The sequence below is a fragment of the Pelodiscus sinensis genome, chromosome 1 (genome assembly GCF_052426305.1).
Source record: "Pelodiscus sinensis isolate ZL-2025 chromosome 1, ASM5242630v1, whole genome shotgun sequence".
Taxonomy (NCBI): Eukaryota; Metazoa; Chordata; order Testudines; family Trionychidae; genus Pelodiscus; species Pelodiscus sinensis.
Genome location: NC_143052.1, coordinates 245,864,480 through 245,886,322, shown reverse-complemented (window position 1 = coordinate 245,886,322; position 21,843 = coordinate 245,864,480). Strand labels below are relative to the sequence as shown.

The window sequence follows — 21,843 nt, the reverse complement described above, 5'->3', positions numbered from 1 at the left end:
GTAAGACTCAGCCTTCATCTGTGTCAGTGCTGTCTGTGAAGCACTCAAAATCCTTAGTACTGCCCTGCAGGGACAAGCATATGGGCCATGAGTGACTCAACTCCACTCAAAACTGTAAGACTTCTGATGTGCCTAAAGGACTTATTGGTGACTGCCCATCACAGGTGTGAGTATATTCCGGAGTGGAATGCTGCCTGCTTGGCCACAAAGTAGCTGGCTGTCTCTGTAGTCCACAAATCTTCCCTTGTCTCAGGGTGACCCAGAGTCCATTAGCAGCCCTGCACACAGGGCAGTATAGCCCACTGGCCAAAAGTAATTTACTAGCCCCTATCTTGAGGTAGCACCAAAAGTCCATTAGCGACCCCCTAGTGCAGGGCAGCATGTTCTACCAGCCAGAGTCTTTAGACAGTCCTTGGCTTAGGGGAGCACGTCCTAATAGCCGGAGTCTATATATAGCCCTTGGTTCAGGACAATTCTGTTAAATGGCTAGAGTCGGTATACAGTCCTTGGTTCAAGGCAATGTGGGCTAAGGGCCAGAATCAGTAGGGTTGAGGAAAGCACCCTGATAGGGGGACCCAGGTCCACCCTTCTCCACCATCTCCTGGGACTCCATTTCCTACTGTCTGAGTCACTGCTTGCTGTAGCTCAGGAGCTCCAGCTGGAGATCCTTCTCCTTTTGCTGGCCAGCCCAGACTGAGATGCTCTGTTGAATTTTATACAGCCCAAGCATTTGGAGCATGCCCAGTCTAGGTGAAGGAATGGGACTTCCTCAGCTCACAGGGTCTTAATCCCCCCTGCTACAGTACAGGGTATACACACTCTATCACACAGGATCTCCATTGATTGCAGGTACTAAGGGCTTGTCTATACTGCACCAAAGTTTCAAAAGAGGATATCTTCTTCTGCTCTCATTTTCAAAAGCAAAGCAAAGTCATCAGGACACAGTTTTTCAGCAACCCCTCTTTTTTCAAAAAGCCGCTCTTCCTCAAAAAATGAGGTTTACATGGCTTTTCAAAAAAGGGGAGGCTTGCCAAAAAAACCTGCATCCCAACTACTTTCACTTTCAAAAGCTCCGCATATTCTCTTTTGAAATTTCAGTGTAGTCTAGACATAGCCTAAGTGTTTCTCAGTTATGAGAACTACTCAGTCTTTGGACACTTACCCACTCCTGGTACCATCACCTCCTCTTTTGGTTGGAGCTCCCTCATCAGAGACAAAAAGAGAACAATGATGAAGACCTACCTTCAGTATTATCAATATCTGTCCAGGATTCTTCTATGTACCCATGCAGAAGAGACGTGGAATATGCCTGGGAACTTATCTGGCATAGTGGAAGCAAATCTGGATGCCATCCTGTCCTGTTCACAGTCATCAGTGGCCAAATTGGGATCCGGGGCAGTTCTCCAGGGCTCTGACACTGCCCCATTGAACAGATAGGCAGATTTAAGTCTCTGCCCTTCAACAACAGGAGGGAATATTCAGGGATTAGGAAGATAGTCCAAAATAGTTACCCTTCAAAAAACAATCTTTTCCTCCTCACCAGATGAGGTGGTAATGCCTCCTCCTCCATCTACGGCTAATGATTTTAGTAGTTTCAAGACCTCCTTAAGTGGGTGGAAGACTCTTTAAGAATATCTCTTGAAGAGGTTAAAGAATCTCAACATAAACTACTGGTCATTCTGTGAAATCCTCTAGAATTGCCGTTCCTATCAATGAGACTCTGCTGGAGTCTGCAGAAACCATTTGAGAAATTCTGCCTCCAGTAACACCTACAAATAAGAGAGCTGATAAATAGTATTATGTTCCCACCAAGGACTTGGAGTTCCTGTTTTCTCACCCTCCAGCCAACTCTCTGTTGGCAGATGAGGTGAATGACTGGGGCAAACAATAATGTCATAAGTCCACCCTGTAGGCCAGCAAATAGAAGGGACATTCAACCATCCTTACAAACCCATCTTACAGGCTATGTCTACACTACAGAGTTTTTGCACAAAAACGGCCGGTTTTGCACAGAAATTTGTAGAGCACCCACACTGCAAGCACGTTTTTGCGCAAGTAAATTTACAGTAAATCAGAAGAAGAGAGGGTTTTTTGTTCAATAGTTATTCCTCTTTCTATGAGGAATAAGCCTTTTTGCACAAGAGCTCTTGCACAAAAAGGTGTGTGTGGAGAAGAAATGGGGTTTTGTGAAAGACGCACAGGTGCCCTGGTGGCCATTCCATTAATGACAATCAGAGTTTTTCCAATGCACTTTTGCAGTGTGGATGCGCTCTTGCACAAGAAGTTTTTGCGGAAAATCTCTTCCACAAAAAGCTTCTTGCGCAAGAAGCCTGCAGTGTAGATGTTATTGAAGTACACAAAGAGAACCCATCCTCCTCTCCTGAGAGAGCTATAGATGGGCTTCAAGAAGAGCCTTCTTTGCCCTCAGAGCCTCAGAAGGGATTTTAAATTAGCCCTGCAGCACTGAGGCTGAGATAGGAACCAGTTAGTGCAAGAGGGGCTGTACAGAGAAGAGCAACAACAACAACAAAAAACAGAGAAAAAAGAGGAACTCAGACCAGACTGAATATAATACTCAATCCCAAGAAGCAATATTTTCTGTCAAGATCAAGTCCTCCTTTCCTCTCTCAGTGCTTTTGCTTTCTGCTTTTCATACACACTGGGTGCATCTAAACTGGCAAGATTTTGCGCAAAAGCAGCTGCTTTTGTGCAAAAACTTGCCAGCTGTCTACACTGGCTGCTTGAATTTGTGCAAGAACACTGACGTTCTAATGTAAGAATTCAGTGCTTCTTGCGTAAATACTTTGACGCTCCCGCTCAGGGATAAGCCCTCTTGCGCAAGAATACTTGCACAAGAGGGCCAGTGTAGACAGACACCTTAATTTTTTGCACAAGAAAGCACGATGGCTAAAATGGCTATTGGGGCTTTCTTGCGCAAAAGCGCGTCTATACTGGGCACGGATGCTTTTGCGCAAAAGCACTTTTTGCGCAAAAGCATCCGTACCAATCTAGACGCACTTTTGCGGAAATACTTTTAACAGAAAAACTTTTCAGTTAAAAGTATTTCTGCAAAATCATGACAGTCTAGACGCAGCCACACAGTTCTAAGATGAGCCTTTCTGAGCCTGCAAAATTGGCTAGGCAGTGCTTACTCTGATGTGCTGCTCCTAGCTGGGGTGAGGCTGTACAAGGCCTATAGTAGATGGGGAAATGTACAGGATGACATAATGTTACGTCAGATCAAGACCTCGTTCTTCTAGCAATGCGGCATTCTGCTGCTTCTTCACTAATATCTCTCCTACGTGCATGGGCTATGCTTGCACAAGTGGCGGGGGGTTAGCTAAAGAAAGGATACGTCGATTTGTTATTAAATCTCAGTGTTTATAGGGCTATAAGTGATGTTTTATGTAATAGGGCTAGTTTCAGGATGGATTGATTTAAATCAAAGAGATTAAAATCATGTTTAAATTTCCAGGTAGGAAAGCTAGATTTAAAGTGTGTATATTAATCAGATTTTCCCTTTGTACTTCAGTTATTTTCTAAAGAAAGATAACACCTACAGGTGTTATAACCATTAAAACATGTTGATTTACAACTAAATAGAGTCTTTACCCTAGATTTGGTACATTTTTTTACTACCTTGGGGGGTACACTATATCATTTTTTCAAGCAATTAATATTTTCATATTATTATTAATTGCACATTTTAGCATGTTAGCAAATGGTGCATGCTATTGTTTATTTACTAGATAATTAACTTATTCATGATTTGTGTCAAGCGGCATTCAGATGGTAATAAATTAAATTAAACACACAAAGAAGAATATCAAAATTATTTTCATTAAAAAAACCACTTTAAATGCCCTAGACACATGAACTCCAAAATGTATCTCACATTTACAACTGACTTATTAAATGGAGGGATTAATTTTAATCAGGGAATTAATTGATTATTGCAGGTGAGCCTCACAAATTTTCAAATACGTCTGAATGAAAGCACTTGCTTAAGTCTCTTGAAAAATGAGACAGTCTCCTAAGTTATTTAGACTGCCCATCAAACATTTTTTTCATTTTTATTCATAAACTGAAAGAGAATGGCAAGTTTCCTGCTTTTCCAACTTCCAATTGATTTTTTTAATTCAAATGAATTAGACCAAAAGAAGAAAATATATTTCATGTGCCTGCAGGAGAGGCTATAACTGTCAAAAAATTTAGTTTAGCACTGCAACAAACTCTGTTTCCAGGTCCTTAGCTAGTGACTTTCACCAATTTAGTGGTCTAAGTTTCTTTAAAGTATCATCAGCGAGTATATACTACTTCACCTCCACCTCTAAACATTTTTATGATAGACATAATTGACAAGCGATTATTAGATGCAGTTAGGCATCTATCCTAGTACATTGGATTGAGAATATTGGCAAAAAAATGAGGTAGAGTAAGTGCTTGATGCAGCCACTTCTTTATTGCCTGCAATTTAACTTTGTTGTCAGGTATTTCTTTCTTTAGTTTCTCTTGAAGTTCTTTCAAAATTTCAACAGCATCAGCAGTTCAGCAGCCATCTTAATGCCCTTGATCCAAGACTCTAGAAATAGATTTCAGGTTATTCAGCATATCTTCTATGTTCCTCATTAGTCTAGTGTTGACCACTTTGGCTGTGAGAGCCCCGTCTATTTTGTCACAAATTGTCAACAAAATAGTCCAGTTCTTAATAAATAGCTCAAAACAGTCAACCATTGAATTGCATCCTACATCCTGGGGAATATTAGGCTCTGCAGGTCTCTGAACATGAATTTGTTGGGGTTGGTGAGTCATCATGTTTCAAACTCCACTGCTCCTGATTGGGCCACAACTCATATTTAAGTCAGTTCTCAGGTGCTAAAATCAACACTGGAAGCTGAACAGTGTTGTCCCTTCTTTCTACAAGGTTCTGTTTTGACAGGAATCTTGCTCTTCTCTGGTTCATGCTCTGCTACTCCTCCCTTGTTACATGATTCCCCATCCCCAGTCCTATCCTCAGAGAAAAAAAAGAACAATCTGAGATGTCTGCTCCTAATCCACCTCCTTTCACACTACAATATTTTATCTGATTAGAGATAGAGAGAAGCAGTTAAGATCTTCTGTTTGTATTGCTATCTGAGTTCACATGCTAGAAGATAGATCAGGCCATTTACATGAAGTGCCGAGAACCATCCAGAACCAAGAGATGGTAGTTACTGGGCATATTAGTGTTCTTCCATAAGATGGAAAATAAGTGTATATGGTGGCTGGAGACAGAATGGTGGCTGGAGACTCATAATTTGAGAAATGAGCCAATCAGAGCTCAGCTAAGGAGAAGTTATCAAATACAAGTATGAAACCACCCAGATGGGCTGAATGAATGATCCCGATGAGATGCATGTGACTGTGTCTCCTGCACTCCACAGCTGGGTTCCAATGCCTATAATGACTTTGCCAGTCTCTTGTACCCAGTAGCACAGGACAGTTTGATAAAGCCATATTTGTAAAGCTTGATCTAAAAAATTAGTTAAGTTTTTTCCTCTGATTCTTTCTTTATGTACCCCAGCAGCCTTAACTCAGGTTTCGATAGAGGCTTGTTCATTTAGCATACTTTTTGCTTTAAGAGATTATAATAAGCATAGGCCTTAACATTTTTTTGTATTAAACAGATTTATTTTTTAAAATGAAAAAAAATTATAATAAGTAACAGTACCAAAAATCTGATTTAAAACCAGATTTTGTAAAAGAAGAAATAATTGATTTACTTCCCTTCCCCCAACTGCATGTATGTTTTATGCTAAAACATTTCTGATTTAATGCACCAATTTTGTCAATTTCATTAATAAATATAATAATTTATGTTGCATTATCAAGATGAATTGGGAATGTCAGCTTTAAGTAAAAGAACGTGAAAGTATTGTAATGCAAATTTTTAGCAGATGTTGTGAATTCATTGTTATTTGCATAGATGAACTGACTAATCCCAGGAGCTGAAATATAATTTAGATTTCCATTTATTATTCTGCTGCCACATTGTCTGAGATGAGGGAACCCTTGCTTAATTACATGGAGTTCATGAATAGATGCTCTAGGATTAAGACACACTTCTTAGTTATTTCTTCTCTCCAGAGATTGAAATTCAAATGTTTCACGATGGTTGCTGATGGTAAAGCCTAATATAAAATTATAAAAATTAAAGATGAAAAAGGCCTAATAGGCCATGATTCTACAACCCCCTCCACATCAATGCTTAATTATTTTATTATGTAATTATTTCCTATAGTTTTTACTTTTTATCCTGTTTAGATGAAATGTCCTAAGCAACTGTTCCCCATAGAAGACTAGAAGTGGGTCGTGCCCACGAAAGCATATGATACCATCTGCATGTTTTGTTAGTCCTTAAAGTGCTACCAGACTGTTGTTTTTTAAGTTTATTTCAGTCTAGTTAATTTTATAAGTGCCTTAGCTTAGTATGGGTTTAGGAATGGATCCATGTGAAGGTCATTACAAGACAGGGGCCATAGATAACATTCTGACAGTAGTCTTAATTTTTTTCTTAATTTCATGTTGTTATCCCAGTTATTCCTCCATGTATGCCATACTCAATAATTACTCTCCTGAAATGCTGTGACGTGAGACATTCCCCTCCCTCTTTTGTAGTTTAAAAAAATTAAAGTTTTGACTTCTGAAGTTGGTAAATCAGGCATTTCAGCTGCCCTAAAATAAGTTTCTTGTGATATTAAGAAATATGAAAAACCATCAACATAATGGTAAAACAAAACAGCATATTAAAATCTTATCAATTTGCCTAATTATCTCTTTCAGCATTACTGATTTTCAGATATCTTCCTCCCATTGAATATCTGTGTGTCATGTTAACACAAATAAAATAGACTTCAATTTTTCCAAACAGTCTAATTTTATGTTCCACCCTTAAGTATAACTTCTCAAAGGTCTTTCTTTTTAATCCTGTGCTGTTCAGCACCAGTCCAAGCTAACAACTAATATATTAGAAACTTAGCACCACCACTAAAGGTATCTCCCTTCAAAGATTTACTACCCTGTCATTTGTTATTACTCTTTGTTTCCAGTCTGTTAGGCAGATTGCAATTCATGTATGTATGTTGTACTTCTGAAACAAATTAAGTATTTCTTTAAGTTTTCATGAAACGATCTCAGAACAAAATGTATTTCATCACTTGTATTTGCTTCAGCTAATATTTTTTGTAATTCTATCAAAAACAAACAAAAAATAATAACAAAGCAGTCAGGTTTGTTTGGTATGATTTGTTCTTTTTAAAATACATGATGTTTTTTCTCATACATCTATTGTCCTCAAGATCTTTATTTAAAATATATTTTAATATTTATTCAATCAATATAATTAAGAATTGATGTTAGATTTACCAGAAAGTAATTGGCAAAATCATTATTCTTTCCTTTTCTGGGAATTTGGCATACTACATTTACATTTTCTGCCCAGTTTTCCATATGTTTTCAAAAATTAGATAGCTAACTCTTTTAACATCCTTGCATGAGTAACATCAGAACCCAGTGGTTTTATTGTTATTATTATTATTAGTTATTATTCACCAGAGTTCCCTCCTGTTTCATATTGGGAGTTATATTTGCAAAGTCTACATTACATCTTTATTTTTCCAAATATCTTTTCTATGCATTTCCTTTTAAGGGAAAAATCTAGCACAGAGATTCTCTTCACAGTAGAATGGTCACTGAGAAATGCCAGCTGATGCATTATAGGTTTTCCATTACAAATCCCATCCTGCTCTTCCTGCTAAACAAACTAACAAACAAACAAACAAACAGAGATCTGAGTGCACACTGAAAAGTTTTACAACTTGCTCATATCTAACATCAAAATAGCTTGTTGTGAAGAATATGGTAGTGAAAGAAACAATCTAAAAAAAAGGGATTTACAGCATGTCTCATGATTTAATCTACTACCGTACACTGCTTTAACAAATAGAAAACTTCATTAGATCCCAAAGCTACCAGTCAGCTTTAGGATAAAGTGGGCCTATACAGGGTTAAATCCTCCCTGAGTACCCTATTACCATTGGTCAGCCAGAGAGATACAACCCAACAATCTATTTCTTTCCACAACCATTTAACTACCTACTCCCTTGACTATTCTCCTTGGTGCTAATAGTTTGGCACATGCTTGGGAGTCAGTTTAAGAATTAGGATTCATATAGACATAGGGTTGTTTGTGCCCTCATGGCTAAAAAGAAGACTGGTTTTGGTTGGAGATGCTTGCAAGGTGAGTTTGGCAGCTGCTGTCAGCTAAACCTAAGACCATAAGAACATAAAAATGGCCCTACAGGATCAGACCAAAAATCCATTGCCAGGTGCCCTAGAGGGAATGACCATAACAGGTAATCATCAAATGATCCCTTCCCTGTCACCCATTTCCAGCTTCTGTCAAACAATCCTAATAGCCACCGATGGACCTATCCCTCCATGAATTTATCTAGTTATTTCTAATCCATCTCGTTAAAGTCCTGTTCTTCACATCATCTTCTGGAAAGAAGTTCCACAGATTAACTGTGTGTTGTATGAAGAAATACGTCCTTTTGTTTGTTTTAAATCTGCTACCTATTGATTGCATTTGATAACTCCTAGTTCCTGTGTTATGGGAACAAGTAAATAACTTTTCCTTATTTACTTTCTCCGTATTGGTCATGATTTTATAAACCTCTGTCATATCCCCTGTTAGTCTCCTCTTTTCTAAGATGAAAAGTCCCAATTTTATTAATCTCGTCTCATATGACAGTCGTTCCAAACCCCTAATCCTTTTTGTTCCCCTTTTCAGAACTTTTTCAAATTCCAAGACATCTTTTTTGAGATAAAATGACCACATCTGCATGAAGTATTATTCTCTATCTCTTAGGGTTCAGTTCTGACTCATGCTGGGTCCAGAAGCTCAGATCCCACCCCCGGACAGGGGCTTCTGCCATCCTATGCTGCTGTCTCTGTATCAGAGGCAGCAGCATGAGGCAACAGGCAGCCGGTCTGTGAGGGGAGCTGTTTTTTTCCTCGCAGACCAGCTCTCACCTGCCACCCCATGCTGCTGCCTCTGATATAGAGTGGGAGTGGGACTGGTTCACACTATTCAATTAACCAATATTTAACATCCCTAGTACCTACAGTGTGGATAAAAGGCTATAGGGCCAGCTACCAGAAAATACAAGACATGGAATTTTGCTGATTGATCCCAAGTCTCTGGAGGAAAAGGAGACCTGTAGCTCTTGCAGACCGGAGTCTTTAGTAACATCTGTCCTTTACACGGGGGGGGGGGGGGGGGGGGTAGGAGAGGGGGTAGAGGGGGGCGACGGGAGGGGCGGGGAAGAAGAGAAAACATTCAGAAGAGCAATCTGGAGTAAGCTGTCAAAGGTTATGGGGAATATTATCGATGCCCTTTTAATTCCTCAGGGGATATACGATTGATGCCCTTTCAATCCCACATTGGATCCATCTAAATGCTTGGTTTGGGGGAGATAGTGAATATTGAATTTTACTGAAGTTGCTGTCTGCTGCTTAAAACCCATCCCTACATCTGTCCTCATTCACTTGGGTGTCCAGATCAGTGCCAGCTATGGGAGAGAGTTTGGTCTAGAAACGGATCAGTGGAATTCAGTAATTTAGAGGTACCTGCTATTCTTGTATTATGATGATTAATTAAATTACATGTAAACATAGGAAACATTTAGATTGTTTTTCTGAAAGGATTTATCTTTTGAATAAACCCATTAGAACAATGCCATGTTAATATAATAAACCAAAAGAGAAGAATGAAACTGCAGCATGAAGATTTAGACAGGCAGCTTTGCTTCTCTCCCCCCCTCTCCCCCCCACCAACTGTTTGGTTATTTAAAAATACATCACTTAACTTAGCTACCAGGCAGCAATTGCATGACATTCTGGCATTTTCTTATTTAAATAACAATAAGAAAATGATCAAGAGAGAGAAAGTTGCTTTGAATCAAGCTTTTTGTGGTGGAAACCATGAGGGACTGTACTAATATCATGTGTTTCTGTAACAGAGAAAACTGACAACTTTCTTAGCTATAAAAAGAAAAGGAAGTGGTGGAGAAAATGACACAAAGAATTGTCCTTTTGTAAAGACTTTTAAATGTTTGTGCACATAGCTCAGGAAAGTCTAATCAATTCATTTAATACTGGAATTGGGGTTCCTTTTTTTTTCTTTTTGTACTCCATGTCATCCATTTTGTGTGTTCTTCCTGTTCCAGTGTAAGGGCCAAGATTCTGCCATTCTTTTTCCTGTTGACCTGACTCTGCAAGTGGTGCCCTTGAAATCAATTCTGTGATGTTTGTTCAAATGATGGCTTACTGTGAGTGTGAGGAGCAACCATGATTAGCCAAGTCTACACTGGCAAGTGACTGTGCAGTAAATCAGCTCCCAGTGTTGTGACTCCGTAGGTGTCCACACTAGGAAGGTGTTTAATGCACACTAACTCTGTGGCTTCTGAGTGCTAGATAAACCACCTTGAAGAGCTTGCTTCACTCTGGATACAGCACTGGGGATGCTTGAATTGTTTGCAGTGTTGTGACTGGCCTCCAGAAATGGCCCATAATCCTTCAAGTCCCCTCTGCTCTATTTGGAACTGATCTGTCTGCCCTGCAGGTGTGTGCATATCCCCTTTCACAGCTCTGTTTTGGACAGCCTGCATATTGTACAGATTTGCTTTGGGACACAGAGCACATCAGTCAGATGGAATGCTTGTGCTGTGAACACAGTGTCAATGTGATAGAGAGAGAGAGAGATTCCCATACAAAGAGCCAGGGAGAGAGCCTGAGACATTGGGATTTCCGTCCCCATGCCTGAGGAGGGGTTGTTTCCTGTCATTGTCTGAACTTACAAGACAGCATGCTGACATCTCCCAAAACACACAGTCTGCCCCTCACACACAGACACACTCCCTTTCACACTCTACCTCTTTCCCCAACTTCTGCTGAAAAACAGCTGTCAATGTAGTAGAATGACCATGGAACAATGGGATTGGGAAACCTGCATCATATGATGCTGTCTTCCCCATGCAGTATTGCAAACCCTTCCCAAAGCACTCTGTGGCCAGCTGCACAGTAAGGGTATGTCTAGACTACATGGCTCCGTGGACCATCTGCTATGTACATTGGAAAAACTTCTCAGACACTTTGCCAAAGAATCAATGCACACAAAACATACATAAGACTCTCTCACAGAGAGAAAGCTGTTGTTTGCCATTTCAGCCAGACTGACCAGTCCCTCAATGACCTTAAAACATGCATATTGCTTCAAAGAGACTTTAACTCCAGACTTCAATGAGAAGCTTCAGAATTGTTATTCATGCTTAAATTTGACACTTTATGTATGGGTCTAAACAAAAACTCTAATTATCTCACCCATTACGAAGATAGCTTCCCCAGTTATCACCCCTAATGTCATTACCTCACAGAAACTTCCCCTATTATCACCCCTCATGTCATTACCTCACAGACACTAACATTCCCCCCTCACCCCCACTCTTCTAAAATTTGATTTGTCACATGCATTCATTTTTTTGATTGTATCACTTTGGTACAACCATATATACCAAAGTGATACAATCAAAAAAATGAACACATGTGAAATTGACAAATCAAATTTTAGAACAGAGTGGGGGTGAGGGGGGAAGGATAGTGTCTGTGAGGTAATGACAACCATATATACCAATTTTCTTCCATAAATTGATCTGAGGAAGTGGGTCTGGCCCACGAAAGCTCATCACATAATAAACCATCTTGTTAGTCTTTAAAGTGCTACATAGTTCTGTCTTTTGTTTTGCAAGGATAGCTTTGCAAAGAACAAAACACATTACTCATTCTTTGTGTTTGGGAATTGTTGAGCTGAGTGTTTGGGGTTAGAGAGCTAAACCCCACTGACAAAACAAACATATAGTTAGGGAACTGGGAGTTCTCCCATTCAGATCCATCAATGGGGGCAAGTTGGGGTGGAGGAAAGGTAGTTGGGGATTAAGAGACTGACCCTGCTACCAACGGTCTAGCCTGTTTCCCCAGGAACAGTATCAGGCTGGGTAACTCCAGCTTAAGAGGACTCTCATCTCCTAATTATCCTTTCCGTGATGGGAAATTTTGATCTAGGAGATTCCTTAAATTTGTGTGGCTGATAGCTATCTTTTGGGGCCTTCAAAGTGTTGCTCTCATTAGGACACAAAGCCCTTTACAAGTGTTTTTCCCCTTGGCTGGCTAACTAAATACCCTTACCCTGAAGTTAGGAGAGCACTAAACGTGCTCAACTTCATTCTCCCAAGCCTGATGGCTATATGGTATGGTAATCAGGTGGGTCAAGTATATGTGTCTGCATAAGACTGAACTCAGGCTTCTGCAGTTACGGGGGGGAAATGTTCCTGTATACAGGGAATTACCCCTGTGACAACAGAGGCTCCCCAGTTACATCTCCACAGAGGGAAACTCTGGATAGGTCTTGATGTTTCCAAGTAAATTACATTACATCTTTATATAAGCCTGTTCTATTAATGCAAGATTTGTGCAGTATTATCAGCTATTCTATAGCGAGTGTGACAAAGAAAGACATGATTTTCTGCTATCCACAAGGAAATTAAAAAACTCACCTTTAGAGGATACCAAACTCGCTATAATATGTATTAGACAATAATATAACCTGTAGTTCACAATAGGAGAGGCAAGGGTGATGGTGGGGAGGGGGGAACTGAGGCACTATCTTTTATTGAACCAACAGTGAGAGAGACCAGCTTTCTTAGCAATAAAAGTTAGTCCAGTAAAAGATATTGCCTCACCTACCTTGTCTCTCTAATATCTTGGAACAACATGGCTACAACTATACTGCATTCACAATAGGATACATTTGATGTGCTAGTGATCTGTTATCCCTTTTAGATTTTGACAGAGAAGGGTTTTTACAGGTGCTATAACACGTAAAATAAAGCTAATTTCGTTTGCTTATCCATAAATAAAAACTTCATAGACTGAGAATCATTTGAAAATAAGTACAGAAAATTCAAAATTAATTAATATTTATTTTTCAGCTGAGAAATGATGATGATGTATTTATACAGCACCTCACAGTCCACAATGTAGTTATCCTCACACCCTTGTGCATTTATACCTATTTCACAGATGGGGAACCAAGGCAGAGAAAGGTTAACTTGGAGTCTGAGGCAGATCCAAGGAATGACCATAGATTACCTAAGACTCTTCTCTGCCTCCCCTCTCCCTACAAACTTCCTTGGTCCAATGCCTCTAGCAAAATACCATCTTCTCCCTCATAGTTAAGAGATCATTTTATGGACTAGAAAAGGGCTCTGAGCTCCAAACAGTGAGTGACAGAGGCTATAGTTTAATACTTTTCTGGAATTTAAGGCAGAAGAGACCAATAGATCATCAACTCTGACTGAGAATCACACACTATGTACTTCATCAAGTTACACCTATATTGAGTCTAATAACTTGTGTGCACCAGAAAGTACCAGTTTTGATTTGAAGACACCAGGGCTACGTCTAGAGTGCATCCCTCTGTCAACAGAGGTATGCAAATCAAGCACGTCAACATTACTAATGAAGCAAGGATTTAAATATCCTGCACTTCATTAGCATAAACATGGGTGCTGCTTTTTTGAGGTTTACAGCATCTATCCAAAAAGGCTTTATTTTCAACAGATCCGCGTCTAGACTGCCTTTTTTTTTTAAAAGCTCCGTTTCGAAAAAAAAGCAGCGGCCATGCTTATACTAATGAAGCATGGGATATTTAAATCCCTGCTTCATTAGCAATTTAGACGTGCCTAATCCACATCTCTCTGTCGACAGAGAGGTGTAGTCTAGACACATCCCAAGAGATGGAAAACTTGTCACTTCCCTTGATAACCGGTTCCAATAATTAATCAACCTCCCTCTTAAATATTAGTGTCTCATTTCTAATTTGAATTTGGTTGGTTTCAACAGGGCAGGGAGGAATTGTAGCCCCCACCCCCAGATATGTGGGGGAGCCTGGTTCTGTACTCCTTGAAGGGATGGGCATTTTCTCCTGATAAAGATATTTATACATTATAATCAGACCTCTTTTTCGTTTTTTCTTTTTTTTGTGATGAGCTAAACAGATTGAGCTCCTCAAGTGTCCGACTATAAAGTATTTTTTTCAAGCCCTCAAGTTGCTGAAAAATTGTATTCATTTCAAATTGGTAGAAAACCCGTTCACTTTTTAGCCATGTCACCTCCAAATGATTCTTTTCTAAACATTCATCTTTTCATGTGATGTTTGTTCGAGAAATATTTTTTCTTCGGAGGGCCTGATCTAGAGCAGTGGTTTTCAAACTATGGGTTGCAGACCAATTCTGGGTTACAGAATGTCAGGCACTGGGTCTCATTGCTGCAGAGTGATCAGTAGGGGTGCTAAGGCAAGCTACATGCCTGTCTCGGCACTGCAGACTCCACGGCACCCTAGATGTGGCCAGCAGCAGGCCCAGCTTTCAGGTGATGGTAAGGGGCAATGGCAAAAGAGCAAACAGGGCTTCATGCACTGTTCCTCCCTGAGCACTAGCTCTACCACTCCCATTGTCTGCGAACCTGCTGCTGGCTGCTTCTGGAGCACAGCATGTGGCAAGAGAAGCAGGAAGCTTGCCTCAGCACCCCTCAGTGCTCTTGTTGCATTGCTGACTAGGAGCCACTCAAGTTAAGCTCCTCCTGCCCCAGCCCTGACCTATCCCCAAAGCTGAAGCTCTCAGCCCCAGTCCCATTCTGGAGCCCACGCTTTAGTCAAATTTTGTTATGTCACAGACAAAAACAATTTCCCTCCACTGTATCATGAGAAAAAAAGTTTGAAAAGCACTGATCTAAAGCACACTGACGTTGTTCATCCGAGTTTTTCCATTGACTTCAGTAGGTTGTAGATGAAACTCTAAAAGAACAAGCAAGAGACCAATGATACTTTTAGTACCACCTGACACACATCGTTATTGGGAGCTGATAAGGGAATGCACCTAGCAGTTTTAAACTTGTATACACATATCTGCAGGCCAACTAAATGGATTTACAAAGGCTGTGGAGCCATTTTCTATTCCAGCACTTGAACTCAGGAATACTGGCTGCAGTTAACACTAAAGTATGTGGAAACTGAGATAGCAATTGACAAGTCCAATAGATAGCATTTACAATATTTTGTAACTTTAGGATACACCTGTGAATTACCTGCTTGTGCAATTATCCCTTTGCTAATTTTTGCAGGTATAAGAACTTATCTGAGACAACACTGGGAGAGAAAAAGAAGTTATCTGCTGAGGAGAAATGTCGTCTTGTTCTTCAGAAATGTAAATTACAAGACTGGCAGGTTTGTAACTTATAAAATAACAGAATTATCAGCTTAAGTCTTTAAACAAGAAAAAGGAGTAATTTATATTGTGGGAGTCACCAGATTCTTTGCAAAAATTTATCCTTTTGATGTTTTGGTGTGATTAGGACATTACACCTATTCTTTGAAATGAAATAATCTGATTTATTGAATTTAGTAGAACATCTCTAGCTGTGATCATTAATATGTGCAGAAAAATCAGCACATGCCCTTGCTGGGAGTGAGGGAACTCAATTAAGTGTAAAATTGTGTAAAGCTTTTCCAATTACATAAAAATATCTATATTCTCCCATCCAATATATATGCATAAGTGCCATCAGAGCACAGCTGATGGTCTAGATTCCTAGGTTATATGATTTTTTAGTCTGATCTCACATATAAGAAATACCAAAAGATAGAAACATGACAAAAGAGAAAGACATTTCAATAGTTTTACTTTTCCCACACAGATTTTTTAACTCAGCTTTATCCTGAATGTCCTGTGTCCTGTGGGTTATGCCCTGAACCCTTACCATAGCAATCTCTGTGAAAGCGCCCTCTAATATAAAACTTGGTGTATCTTAGCTCAGTGTGGCACTAACCTTCACAGCTTCATTCAGAACTGCAAGCATCAAGGTGGGAAAATGCTGAGGTGCTGTAATTCTATATTGTAGTCCAGTCCAAAAGTGCACTGCATGGTGCCTGTGAAGTTGAACTCCACAGGAGTCAAAAATAGCACTAGAACAAGAGAATTTAAAGAGCAATCGGCCAGCAGTAAATGCCTGCAATTCAAGAACAATGATCTTGGTATTTGTGAACAAATCTGAAACCTTGAAAGGTAGGGATGTAAAAAGGGAATTATAAAACAAGATCCCTACTATAAAAGAGATGGAAACTTGTGATCTCCGAAAACATTTTGTATGTCCCAGTGGCAAGGTAATGTAATATGCTGAAAAGTGAACTGTACAAAAATGCAACAGTATACAATGTCCTTCAAACCAGAGAATCACAATGCACTTAAGAGATTCAAGAAGCTCCATGGATAAGAAAAATGTAAGAGTGATTGTAAGGATAAACAACAAATGACTCAGTGGCTTAAAAACAAATGGAAGGAAGTTGTGCAGAAGCAAATAAATGGCCTTTCTTCCATGCACATACCCCCAAACCGTGGAGAGCTATGGAGAGTGGACAAAGACGTGTTCCTAGCTGAAGGGAGAAATAACAAGAGTATAAACTTAGAATGTGAGTTTGCTATAGGGGAAGGCCCAGTAAGTACAAGATTTAATGAGCACAGAAGGTGACATAAGGCAAGAATCCGTATCTCCAACATTGGTGAGTAATGTGTGTCACATAATCCCACTGTTCATTTTTAGATGTGTTTGACTAAACATGGAAGTTGAACTTTAAATAAAAATCTAAAAGAGGAAGCTTATACAATCAGTAGTTGTCATGGATGTCCTCCTCTGTGCTGCAACAGCAGAGCAGTCTATAAAAGGTAAGGGGAGGGGAGCAGAAAGGAAAGAAAAGGAAGAATTAGCAATACAGGATGATGTCAGTGAACAAAGCATTGAGAAAAGGAATCATCTTGTACTGCATCACTAAAGAAAAAAATCACACAAGGGGTAAGGAGTGTATTTACAGCCAGTTTAGCCTGTCCTGTTGCCAGCAGTGATTACTTTGAATGAATCAGCATTGGAATAGAAAATGTATTTGATGTAGGGGTTCATGAATAAGTCAAGGCAAAGTCCTCCCCAGCACTCTTGCCTGTTATTCCCCAAAGAGTACTAGCAGATTGATTGATAAATATGTAATCCAAATGAACTATGAAGAAGAAGAAATCTGAAATAACCCCCTCTTTATGAGACACCACAAGGGAAAGGCTAACCTATAAATTCAGTGGGGAATGGAAAATATGCATATTCTACACTATTGTTTTCAGAGCAGAAAGGTGATAAATTGCTTAACCTTATTACATACTAGAATGCACCATAACACGCAATTTGAGCATGTAGGTTCCTGAATATGTTCCCAAAAATGAGCAAAGGAAATGTCTTTTTTTTTAATTTGGCAAACTTTCTTTGGCTTTTAATTTAATTTATGAGTTTAGCAAGTTTTCTAATACCTAAAAACCAGCGGCAACAACAATCTGAGAGTCTGCTCACTGAACAATTTCTTCTCCAAAATGTTGGGAGCCTGGTCAGAAAAAAAACAGATATGCTATCAGTAATGTATTATAGTGCAAGCTTCATCACAGATGCAGGTGGTGAGATCGAGGGATAGAATCCATTCATGCTTTACTTTCTGTTTATACAATTCTAGAGTCAACAACATCAACCAGCCATGAACTGGGGCTGGATTCAGCAGCTTCCATATTGAAAGGAAAGTATTGGTTAGAAAAATGATGATAGTTTCATGAAAGGTTGCTTGTTATTTGGGTAAGTTGAGCTGGAGATGATTATACTAGGACAAAAAAGGAGCTGTTTTATTAAAAATGGCATACAATACAAAGCACTTCTACTGCTACACTTAGCTTAACTGCTGAAATGTGAGTTGTAAAAGCGCAGTCTTATAAACAAAAGACATTTTCACATCATTTTTCTGTACTATTGCCTTGATGAGGCTTTTCTTTTTTTTCCATTTAAATACATACTTGAACAGTGTGCAGCAATACAACAAATGGTAGTTGCCTGCTGGAAGAAAAAATTGCTAGCATGCTGCTATATAAAATAAAACAACAACAACATACCAATATACACTATTCCTTTGAGTTTTCAAATGATGGGCCCAATCCACCTCCCAGTGAAGTCCAACAACATTTATGTAGTCCCCATCACTAGAGGCTTTTAAGAACAGGTTGGACAAACACTTGTCCGGAAATATCTATGTTCACTTGATCCTGTATCAGAGCAAGGAGCTGAACTAAGGGTACATCTACACATCACTGTTATTTTGGAATAATAACATAGTCCACGTCTACACTACAAAGTTATTTTGACATAATGTCAAAGTAATGTTGAGTTAAAAGGCTTCTTATTCCAACTCCTGTAACCCTCATTGTACGAGGAATAAAGGAAGTCAGAGAAAGCGTGCTCTGCCAAAAGCCGAATTAAGCTATTTCGACTTAAGCTACACAATTGATGTAGCTCATGTTGCATAGCGTATTCGGCATTAGCATGCCCAAAATGACCTCATGATCTCCCATCCAGCCCTACATGTCTATGATTCAATGTATCAGAGGAGTAGCCGTGTTAGTCTGAATCTGCAAAAGCGGTGAGGAGTCCTGTGGCACCTTATAGACTAACTGAAGTGTAGGAGCATAAGCTTTCGTGGGCGAAGACCCACTTTGTCAGATGCAATGGGAATTTTGATTCAATGGGAATTGTGCCATTTACTTTAATGGGAGCAGAATCAGACCCAGTAAATTCAAGGAGAAATCAATAAAAGTATCACAGGGCCATTGAACTATCCAGTCTAGTGAAGGACACCCAACTGGCCTTCAGCAGATTGTGTAGTCTCATTTTACCAGTGAAGATTTCTCACCCTCACCTTTTCTTATCAGTTACAGTTTTTCAACAAAAAATTCAAATATTTCAGAATATTTACTAAGCAAGGTACACTATTCCCACAATGCTTATCTTGCAAATGTTAACAATATTTGGGACATATAAATATCACCAACAATCTTTGACTGTTTTACTACATAATGACAGAAGAAAATTCATTCATTTGGATTATCAATCCCCTCACAGTTGAGCTTGCAAATGTAAATTCAATAAAGGTTGAATTAACACAATAACTTATTAAGCTTTCTAGTCAAATCTCTCAAGTTTAAATTTTTATTGGCCAATGTCAGTAACCTGCATTTAATTCTTTTGTTGTTATTTTATACAGCTCTTATTTGCATCTTTGCAAACTCCATTCTAACTTATCATCTGCAAACTTAATAATTGTACTCTTCAAGGCTTGACAAGGGGCGGCGAGCCCTGCTCACCAGCTTCGCGGTCTGGCACACTGCGCATGCGCAGACCGCGCTGCACATGTGCTGATTGTGCTGCAGCACTGTACTGGGCTAAAGTCTACTCGCCACGGGTGAGTAGATTGCCCTAATTGTTGAGCCCTGGTACTCTCTGTACCATCATCTAAATCATTGAAAAAATACTTTTTGGGGATTAAGAATGAAGATGATGGTATAGAGAGTACAATTATTAAGTTTGCAGATGATACCAAGCTGGGAGGGGTCTCAAGTTTGGAGGATAGGGCCAAAATTCAAAATTATCTGGACAAACTAGATAAATGGTCTGAGGTAAACAGAATGAAGGACAAATGCAAAGTACTACACTTAGGAAGGAAAAATCAGTTTCACCCATACAGAATGAGAAGTGATTGTCTAGGAAGGAGTACTGCTGAAAAAGATTTAGGGGTCATAGTGGATGACAAGTTAAACATGAGTCAATAGTGTGACACTGTTGCAAAAAAAGCAAACATGATGCTGGGATGCATTGACAGGAGTGTTGTTAGCAAGATACAAGAAGTCATTCTTCCATTCTACTCTAGCGCTGATTAAGTCTCAATTGGAGTATTGTGTTCAGTTCTGGGCACCACATTTCAAGAAAGATTTGGACAAATTGAAGAAGGTCCAGAGAAAACAAGCAACAAGAATGATTAAAGGTCTAGAAAACATGAGCTATGAGGGAAGATTGAAAGAATTTGGCTTGTTTAGGTTAGAAGACTGAGAGGGGATACAATAGGGCTGTGTCTACACTGGCCACATAACCCGTAATAGCTATGGACTATTCCGGAGGATCGCGCCAGTCTGGACGCTCTTTTCCGGCTTTTCCCCAAGCCGGAAAAAAGCGGCGGCCATGTTTATTTAAATCCCGCGGGGGATATTTAAATACCCCGCGCATTTCCCTATTCTGACTTCTCTCATTTCCATAGCTATTACGGGTTATGTGGCCAGTGTAGACACAGCCTATCAGTTTTCAAGTTTCTAAAGGGGTGTTACAAGGAGGAGGGAGAAAAAATGTTCTCCTTGGCCTCTGATGATAGGACAAAAAGCAATAGGCTTAAATTGCAGCAAGGGAGGTTTAGATGGGACATTAGGAAAAACTTCCTAACTGTCAGGGTGATTAAACACTTGAGTAAATTGCCTAGGGTGGTGTGGAATTTCTACTACTGGATATATTTAAGAGCAGGTTAGACAGACATCTGTCAGGGATGATCTAAAAAGTGCTTAGTCCTGCCATGACAGCAGGAGACTGGATTTGATGACCTCTTGAGGTCCCTTCCAGTTCTAAGATTTTATTATTTAAAGCTGCATGGAGTAGTTATCTAAGGCTTGTCCAGCAAGGGAGAACGGCTACGTCTACACTGGCCCCTTTTCCGAAAGGGGCATGTTAATTTCACAGGTCGTAATAGGGAAATCCACGGGGGATTTAAATATCCCCCGCGGCATTTAAATAAAGATGTCTGCCACTTTTTTCCGGCTTTTAGAAAAGCCGGAAGAGAGCGTCTACACTGGCCCCGATCCTCCGGAAAAAAAGCCCTTTTAAGATCCTTCAGAAAAGGGCTTTTTTTCCGGAGGATCGGGGCCAGTGTAGACGCTCTTTTCCGGCTTTTCTAAAAGCCGGAAAAAAGTGGCGGACATCTTTATTTAAATGCCGCAGGGGATATTTAAATCCCCCGCAGATTTCCCTATTACGACCCGTGAAATTAACATGCCCCTTTCGGAAAAGGGGCCAGTGTAGACGAGCCCAACTAGACTGGGATGGACCTTTTAGCCTTTGAATATCAAAAGAATCATATATATTTTCTTTTTGGGAGTATTGTTTTAACTCACACTTTAACTATTGGTGTAACTTCTAACTCCTTTCTCCACATCCCACAGTGATTCTTTCTTCCCAAAGGTCTTAAACTGAAGAGAGTTGGATGGGGTGAATACTTGGATGGAAGAACTCAGAAGAACATTAGGTCCTGAAGGAAAGGGTATTTGTAGTTCAGGATAATTGATTCTCTTCCTTCAGTGTCAGGTACTAAATACCTTTAGAGGAGTAGCCGAGTTAGTCTGTACAGGATAAACTTAAAAAATAACAAATAGTTTGGTAGCACTTTAAACACTAACAGAACATGTAGATGGTATCTGAAGAAGTGGGCTGTACCCACGAAAGCTCATGATACCGTCTGCATGTTTTGTTAGTCTTTCAAGTGCTAACAGGCTATTTGTAGATATTAAACAGTTGCCAGGGTCTCAGTACACCCAGAGGGTTACACAGAGAGGATATAGCAAAAGCTTACAATGTTCCTGAATTGCCACCCTCTCTGTTTTGAGTGCCTATAAATGTTATAGTTCTCTGCCTTTATTTTTTTTTAATAAATCCTTATGCAAATCGAACTCCCTATAGCCCATTTAAGATTGTTTAAGTCTATTTTGCTCCAGCAGATTGGCAAAGAAGAAATTTAAAATA

At 39.6% G+C, this 21,843-nt stretch overlaps 1 protein-coding gene across 4 annotated transcripts in view; it reads left to right on the top strand.

The window, feature by feature from the left end:
• Window positions 1-21,843, top strand: part of MYO16 (myosin XVI) — a 518,064-nt gene that overhangs the window by 420,251 nt on the left and 75,970 nt on the right. For all 4 annotated transcript variants that reach the window (XM_075918615.2, XM_075918604.2, XM_075918634.2 and 1 more), the window contains exon 28: window positions 15,277-15,379. In XM_075918615.2, the coding sequence (XP_075774730.2) occupies window positions 15,277-15,379 (103 nt within the window). The remainder of the gene's footprint in view (window positions 1-15,276; window positions 15,380-21,843) is intronic.